At 46.0% G+C, this 8597-nt stretch overlaps 1 protein-coding gene across 1 annotated transcript; it reads left to right on the top strand.

Annotated features, from left to right (window-relative positions):
• Positions 1-4277: 4277 nt before the first annotated feature.
• On the top strand, positions 4278-7176 carry Loricrin (loricrin cornified envelope precursor protein). Its single transcript, NM_001399507.1, has 2 exons — positions 4278-4324; positions 5408-7176. The coding sequence occupies exon 2, from the start codon at positions 5431-5433 to the stop codon at positions 6919-6921; it is 1491 nt and encodes a 496-aa protein (NP_001386436.1). The 5' UTR covers positions 4278-4324; positions 5408-5430; the 3' UTR covers positions 6922-7176.
• Positions 7177-8597: the final 1421 nt, after the last annotated feature.

The raw sequence follows: 8597 nt of genomic DNA, 5'->3' as shown, positions 1-8597 counted from the left end.
AATATAGTTAGGAAAAAGAATAGATTATATTTCAAAGTTCTTTGCCATGGTAGGGTGAGTTCTATTTACAGTAATTTGTTTTATACTTCAGAATAATTAGAAGCTCAAAGTTCCCAGAATAATAAAACGTTAACTATCTTGATCTCATCGTTTCACATGTATCAAATTATCATACTCACTATCCACAAGAACATGGGAGACCTACTTGGAACGAGTATGTTATTGACGGGGATATAGAATTGGGAAGGAGTGTGGTGAGGTCTGAAAGAAATTATGGTGGTGGGCAGGGGGTGAACTTCAGTATGATCAAAACATATTGTATATAAGCACTACATTCTCAAAGAATATCTTTTAACATAAACAATATTTTTGAGACAGTCTTATTGGCCTGGAACTCATTATGTAAACCAATTTGGCTTCAAATTCACAGACATACATCTACATTGCTTTGTATGTGCTGGGACTAAATGCTTGCTCCACCGTATCATACCCAGTTTAATAAATAATATTTTTAAAGAGAATTTTGGGACATGAGTAGCCTTCTTAAAATTATTCTTTTGGTTTAGTTTTATTCAGTTATCATTAGAAACTGTGTTATCTGGAGAAATCATTGATTATGATATCAAATACAGAGCCCAGTATGATCCAATCCAATCTGTTTCCAGATTAAGGACCATGACATTGACAACAAAAGGTGTTATTATGGCTGCCTCAATAGTGACACCATTTAACAAATGGCTGGTCCTAATTAAGATGTGCCACCAGCATAATATACATTGGTTTCAAAGACTAAATAAAAGTAATGCAAAATGTCTCAGTAATAATTTTATATTTATTACATGTTTTGGTGTTAGTATTTGAATATAGTAAAGAAAATAAAGGACATCAAAACAAACAAACAAACAAAAAAGAATTCATCCCTGTTTACCACGAAAAAGAGGGTATAAAAATAGGACGCAGGTCTTAGGAAAAAGAAAACTAGGGAAAGCAGGGGAGAATGAGTGTGAAAAATGACTAAAATTCATTGTGAACTACATAAAATTGCCAATTAAAAATGGAAGAATTATCATACTCTAATCCATAAAAATACAGCAATCGGGTGTCAAAACTAAATGTAGCTCTTAGAGAGTTTGAACTGTCAGCTGTTTGGAGTCGATTGCACTTGAGTTTTCCAAGGCTTAAAATTTCATAAAGAAATATTATGGCCCTCAAAATCTCTGGGGCTACATAAAAGACTGAGAGTGAATTCCTAGCTTTCACCGTGTGTAAAAACCAACTCAAAATGGAACTGAACCTGTAACTTAAGACCTAAAACTTTGAAACTACTAAAGGAAATACTTCAAGATAGAACACTGTCGATGACTTTGTGACAGAGTCCAATCCCTCAAGGAATTAAAGAAAAAAATAACAAATGTGATTACAAGAAATACAAAAGGTTTTGCAGTAGAGGAAACAATAAAAGAGACAGCTTTTGGAATGGTGGGAGGGGGAAGCTTCATGAGCTACTCTCACCCAAAGGACAACTAAGATAAGAATATATAAAGAGCTTTTAAAATTGAACACCGAAAGAACAGATAATCTAGTAAGTAAATTGGAAAAAAAAAGAAAACAGGCATTTAAAAAGGATTTACTTATTTTATGTATTTGAGTAACCATCACTGTCTTCAGAATGAGCAGAAGGGGAAATCAGATCTTCAGATGGTTGTAAGCCACCATGTGGTTGCTGGGAATTGAATGCAGGACCTCAGGAAAAACAGTCAGTGCTCCAACCACTGAGCCATCCCTCTGTACTAAAATAGTCACTTTTAACACAGTCAAAAGTTCAACGTTTTAGTCATCGTGGATATGAAACCTAAAGCTACTTTGAGAGTGCTTTTCAACAAGAAGGAAGGAGGCTAACGAGCAAAATGGTAAGGATTTGAAGGGGTTGAGACCACCAATAATACTAATGAAGATGTAAATAAGTCCAGCCAGTACAGAAATCAACGTGGAGAGTTTTCAGAATATGGAAACTGCAACTTGCCTATGACAGCGTTACCACTTCTGGGTATATACCCAAGAGAATCAAGTCAGCTCACGCCAGAGTTGCCTGTGTACCTGAGTGTACTGCATCACAACAGCCAAGCTGTGGAACCTACACAGGCGGTGGTTGGAGAGATAATGTGGCATATTGCACAGTGGAATTTTATTCATCCCCAAAGAATAAAATATATCTGTTGCAGGAAAATGGAAAGTAGGGATCATATGAAGCAAAAGAAGCTAGTCTCACAAAGTCTTATATCTCTGACATCTGGAATGTGGAAGAAGAAAAAGGAGATTAAAGTCAAAGAGTGTCTATTAGGGATTTGGAAGGAGAAAGATGGAAAGGAGGCAAAAAAGGATGGTAGTGGGAAAGACAATGATCAAATTACTTTATATGTGTGTGTAGAGATGTAATAAACTGCTTGCCTTGTATAATACATTATTCATTTTTAATAAAAATTAAACTATTTATTTAACACCTTCATGAAAGTACCTTCCAGCTCAGATAGTCATCTTTTTTTTTAAATAATATATGAGACATAACCACAAAGGAGGAAGGAAGGCTATGATTTCTGACTTATACCCCTCTTCCCGCCAAAAACTTACTGACCTCATGCTAACATGGATTTTTCCTGCAGCCTGATGAGTGCATTGTAATGGGCTGATATGGTCCACAGATCAGTGCTAAGAGCCATGGTTCAAACTTGTTCCCATGTTACCTGAATAAGCAAAATTACTCCTACCCATGGCAACCACTATTAAAAGAAGGTGCTTTTTCCCTCCAAAGTCACCATGGTGTCTCTTCTTCAAGCTGAGAAACATGTCCTCTCCAACAGATCCTGGCTCCTCTCCCTAGCGTATCCTCCAAGGACAGGAACACCCAGGATCCTCCTTGGTTCACCTAAGTTCATAATGTCCAAACTGGAACAAGTGCCACAAGTTTCTGAAAGCTGAAGTCTAATCAGGATAGTTTAGATCATTAATGCTCCCCCATAATTAAGACAATTTCTGATTAGAATTGTTCTTTCAACACAGCTGGGTGGAACACGGTTCAACAGTGGTATCTTAATAGTAACTGAGTTCCAATGATGAAAGAAGGGAAAAACACTTTGTTCTTCATACACACAGGGGCTGCTCTGGGGTCTAGGGTTATCAGAGAACTGAGTTAATCTTGTAGGAGAACAGTTGAGACAGCTTCTCACTCCTTCTTTCCCATAGGGTCTAAGGGCAGGCACAATTTGACGTAAGAGTGTGCTGGCACATGAGGAAAAGGCAAAAATATCAACATCGCACAGTACACAGCACATTCACACTTCTTCCTCTTTCATGTTCCCATGAAATAAATATTCGAATTCCTGTGCGGTAGACAAAATGAGGATCAGACAGCTCAACAATCAACAAATACTCAGTAACTCCCTTGTGGTGGCATGAACTATTGAGACTTAGGCCCTAGTGACAGAGCTGGCAAATAAAGGGAAGACTGAAACCCAACTACCAACCTTAAGTCCATTCCATTTTATGGTTGCATCTCAGAGGTCAGAGCCACTGTGCAGCAGCACAAAGGGTCCTGGTGGAAATGTCCCCAGGATCTGTCTTGTTAGTTTTCACCTTTGCAAATAAAATCAGTAGTCAGTACCAATGATCAAAACACCTGCTCTCACTAGGAATTACTTAGAGTCATGTTACAGTGCTGTCCATGGTATACCATATCAAACTAGGTACTGGGGACTCATAAACTCCCACAACCAATAAGCTAAGCAGGACAGAAACACCCCAAAGAAGCATTCCTGTAACTTCAGTAGAGAAACTGTGGCAAAGGGGAGATAGATTTCAAAGTTTTGAGGATTTCCAACGTAATGAGATCAAAATCAAACGTCAAAATTTGCAAGATTCGACTGCATGGGCTTCTGTGTCTCAGACAATGTCTTAGCTCTCTAGATTCCCTTAGGCTGCCTCACAAGTCTGGAACCTAATCCTCTAGTATAGTCCTCTAGTTATGGCACGCAATCTATACAGAAGTTTTGAAAACAATTTCTGCCATCCACTCTGCTGGCCATCACTAATGACCAGCCTGTTCACAGTTACGTCAGAGAAGTGGCCAGTCATACACTAAACTGCCTATCCCTAACCCAAGAATTTGAAATCTTCATGAATGGGTCAATCCTTTGCCTGCAATCACAGGGAGGAGGTGCCTGATCAATAGATGAGTCAGAGCAGGCAAAGTGTATAAAACATCAGGAGCCCCAGTGTCTCTCACATCACCATCATCTCCTTCCCTCACTCATCTCCCTTGGTGCTTCGGGTAAGTGTGGGTTCTCCTGGTTCTCTGGTCTCTCCAGTTGGCCTTGCCCAGCTTGCAGAGAGGTTTAGGGATGGGGCCCTCACACTGTTCAAATTGAGAAGGGCTTTAGGAAAGCATTTGGGAGAATGGTTAGCTGCTGCTGGTCAGACGATGTGTCTGGTGTTCTGGGCAGAATGTTAAACTCCATGAAGATAGGACTATCTCCTACTTCTCTGCCACCACAGGGGCTGAGGGGTAGAACACTGTGGGGCTGCAGTGGCAGGCCACCATGGGCTGGATGAACCTTTTGAACCTGCAGGGCATGACTGAATCCACTATTGGCAAGAGAGTAAGGAGAATAAGTCATGGAATGGTGCTGACGGGAGATATTTGAGAAGCCACAAAAATCCAAGCTCTGCTTTATGGGGGCACACGTTTTGACTGATAAATGACTTGTGAGATGCTGAGCTACAACTTCCTACTAGCTACAGTTCTCTACCAAATTTAGACTCCTGAGTATCCTCAAAAAGATGTCTACTCTCTTCTAGTTAGAAGTTCTGGTCCAAAGGGTTCTGAGTTCTTCTATCTGTTTGCAGACAGGACCACAGTAAAGCTGTCTTGTTTAATAACTGGCCCTTAGAACAAATCTTCCCTCAGTAGAACAGATAAAGAGTTTAAACTAAGGACTTTTTGCAGAAAATGTGTCCCACAGTTGGCCAATATCCAAACAAATCTTTTCTTGTTGTGCTGGGAATGGGTAAAATCCAGGTGGAAATTTTTGCAATTTTCTACTGAACTTAAAGAATCAGGGTTGAGATTTGAGAGTGCCCTTAAGAGATAGAGTGTTCCTTAAAGGAAGATAAAAAGCAGTTGGGAATGTGGATGCTCTGCCCTCCAAATCACATAGCAGAGAAAGGCAGAGTCGAGGAGAAAGGGAGGCAATATTAACAGGACTTTTGCAGAGCTATCCAGTCCGTGAATGGAGTCCAGACACCTGGTCAGCACAAAGCTGGAAGTCAGAAAGATGTTGGCTTGAATGCATCTGCCTCCTTCGCAGGGTAATCTTGTTGCTGGTCCAATGTTGCTCTTCTGCTCTTCTTCCAGGGTTCCCCTTCTCCTTAAACAAGATGTCTCACCAGAAAAAGCAGCCCACTCCATGTCCTCCCGTGGGTTGTGGAAAGACCTCTGGTGGAGGAGGAGGCGGCGGTGGCGGTTACTATAGCGGTGGTGGTAGCGGTGGAGGCTCCAGCTGCGGAGGTGGCTCATCTGGAGGAGGCTCTGGCTGCGGAGGCGGAGGCGGAGGCGGTGGTTCCTATGGAGGTGGTTCCAGCTGCGGCGGCGGAGGCGGCTCCGGAGGGGGCGTCAAGTACTCTGGTGGCAGCAGCGGTGGCTCTAGCTGCGGCGGCGGCTACTCCGGGGGCGGCGGCGGCTCCAGCTGTGGAGGTGGCTACTCCGGGGGCGGCGGCGGCTCCAGCTGCGGTGGCGGCTACTCCGGGGGCGGCGGCGGCGGCTCCAGCTGCGGTGGCGGCTACTCCGGGGGCGGCGGCTCCAGCTGTGGAGGCGGCGGCTACTCTGGGGGTGGCTCCAGCTGTGGAGGTGGTGGCGGCTCCGGTGGGGGCGTCAAGTACTCCGGTGGCAGTGGCGGCGGCGGCGGCTCCAGCTGCGGCGGCGGCTACTCCGGCGGGGGCGGAGGCTCCAGCTGCGGAGGCGGATCAGGAGGCGGCGGCTCCTACTGCGGAGGCTCCTCTGGAGGCGGCAGCTCCGGTGGCTGCGGCGGCGGTTCCGGAGGGGGCAAGTACTCCGGCGGCGGCGGCGGCGGTGGCTCCAGCTGCGGAGGCGGCTACTCCGGCGGTGGTGGAAGTGGAGGCGGCTCTAGCTGTGGCGGCGGCTACTCAGGCGGTGGTGGATCCAGCTGCGGCGGCGGCGGATACTCCGGTGGCGGCGGTAGCAGCTGCGGAGGTGGCTCCTCCGGTGGTGGCGGCGGCGGCTCCTCCGGGTCGTCCCAACAGTATCAGTGCCAGAGCTACGGAGGCGGATCTAGCGGTGGCTCCAGCTGCGGCGGCGGCTACTCCGGGGGCGGCGGCTCCAGCTGCGGCGGCGGCTACTCCGGGGGCGGCGGCTCCAGCTGCGGAGGCGGGTCCTCCGGTGGTGGCTCCAGTTGCGGCGGCGGCAGCGGCGGCGGCTATTCCGGTGGAGGCGGTGGCAGCTGCGGCGGCGGCTCCTCTGGTGGCGGCGGGGGCTATTACTCCTCGCAGCAGTCCAGTCAGACCTCCTGCGCTCCCCAGCAGAGCTACGGAGGGGGCTCTTCAGGCGGAGGTGGTAGCTGCGGAGGTGGCTCCTCCGGCGGCGGCGGCGGCGGCAGCGGCGGCTGCTACTCTAGCGGTGGTGGCGGCGGCAGCGGTGGCTGCGGTGGAGGCTACTCCGGAGGCGGCGGTGGCTGTGGCGGCGGCTCTTCCGGGGGCAGCGGCGGTGGATGCGGAGGCGGCTACTCCGGAGGTGGTGGCGGCGGTTCCAGCTGCGGAGGCGGCTCCTCAGGGGGCGGCTCTGGAGGTGGCAAGGGTGTGCCAGTCTGCCACCAGACCCAGCAGAAACAGGCGCCCACCTGGCCGTGCAAGTAAAGTCCCCGGGCTGCAGCGGAGACAACGGAGCTGGAAGAGTTCTCCGTGGACGCCTATGGGCTTAACTTTCTCATGAAATTGCCCGAGGTTTCCAAACCCCCCATTTTAAGCTCACCCCCTCACCCTCACCCCCAAGAAGAAGCCTTTGAGTCGCTCAAGTTGTATCTTGTTCTGTCGATTTTTCCTCTTGGTTTCTGAATGATTCCCTCCCAATTCCAGTGCCTACTCAGTCAATAAATTTGCAATTCATGGGAATCTCTGAGTCTCCTGTAGTCTTTGTAGTCTGTAAATGTATTCACTTTATTCTGTTCTTGCTTTTCCCATTCATTTGTTTATATTTAAATTCATTGAACAAGTGTTCTATCCAAAGGTGGGGGAGTAGATTGAAGGAACGGGGCAAATGATGACAAAGGATGTGAACAGTCTGGTGTGTGGCTCAAAATCATTAGATGGTTCCCAAACACAAAGAAAAGTCTTCACCAGACACTCCACTTCTCTGAAGTTGGGCCTGCCCAGGCAGTTTCTAGCAGTGCAGAGCTTACTGAGCTTACTGTACAAGTAAGTTCTGGCAGCACGGTGACTGTGTTCTGGAATGCTACCGTAGATGGAGGACTAAAGAAAGACAAATCAAAAGTTCCCCTAAAACTGTTCTCTCCCTTCACTCATGTAGCTCTTCTGCCCCCTCCTGATCCTCCTTTTTGCAGAGAAGAACCCTTTTTTCAGATTACTTTAGCTACCAGAGACTCAAGTCCACTGACATGTTCTGACCAAAGAAGGATAAACTAAACACCTCTGAACAACAACAGCAACAACAGCAACAGCAACAACAACAACAACAACAACAACAACAACAACAACAACAACAACAAAAGTCCTTGTAAACTTTCTGAACACTGTGACCACATTCTTTCTCCATGAATCCTTATGCATGACCTATGGTAGAGCTTTAAGGCAAAAATAAAAAAGACATAGTGATGTCATCTCAAGATTGCCAGTTCTTGAATAAACCTCATAACCTTCCTACCAGTGCAGCTCTCCTAAATACAGATACTGAACCAGTGGAAAGTCTGGGTTTGTTATTCTGTTAGCAAAATCAGATAATCAAGAGCCTCTACAGCAAGTGGGGCATTCTACTGGACATCTACAGGGCTAGAAGACAGTCCTCTTGAAGGATTGAAGGGGTAGCTTTTGTCCAACTTGAGAAGGTACATCATAAATATTTAAGATGCTTAACATCAGTATCACAGAGGTCATTGGAAACATATGAGGCCTCCTCATTAGTAAGCAAAAAGCTAGGCTTGCTCAAAGGGATGTGAGATCCTGTTTTACAGACAGTTTTTTTTTTTATCAGCTTTAGGCAAATGCTATCTTACTGACTTACTCAAATTAATTGTGCTACATTAAAAAGCCAATGTACCTTCCTATATATATTTAGCTAATGATAGAAATAAAAGGACTTCACCTGACTCTTCTTTATGGAGTCATCACTACCTTCATTGCTTGTGTCAGAGACAGAGAGTGCATACCAAGTAGCAACCTCAGTGACATGGTAGTCCTACCACCATATGTTTATGGATTAGATGTTCTTTAACATGGGTTATACGTGCATATAATACATTCTGATTATTCACGTCCCTATCCTTTCTTATACTCTCCCAACCTCTATCAATCCTCAC

This window comes from Rattus norvegicus, chromosome 2, assembly GCF_036323735.1.
Source record: "Rattus norvegicus strain BN/NHsdMcwi chromosome 2, GRCr8, whole genome shotgun sequence".
NCBI classification, from domain to species: Eukaryota; Metazoa; Chordata; class Mammalia; order Rodentia; family Muridae; genus Rattus; species Rattus norvegicus.
The sequence above is the reverse complement of the archived record's forward strand: the minus strand, read 5'-3'. Positions and strand labels throughout refer to the sequence as shown.

Bases quoted from the DNA above. Each gene is read 5' to 3' on its own strand.
- Loricrin (NM_001399507.1), top strand. From the start codon at position 5,431: ATGTCTCACCAGAAAAAGCAGCCCACTCCATGTCCTCCCGTGGGTTGT.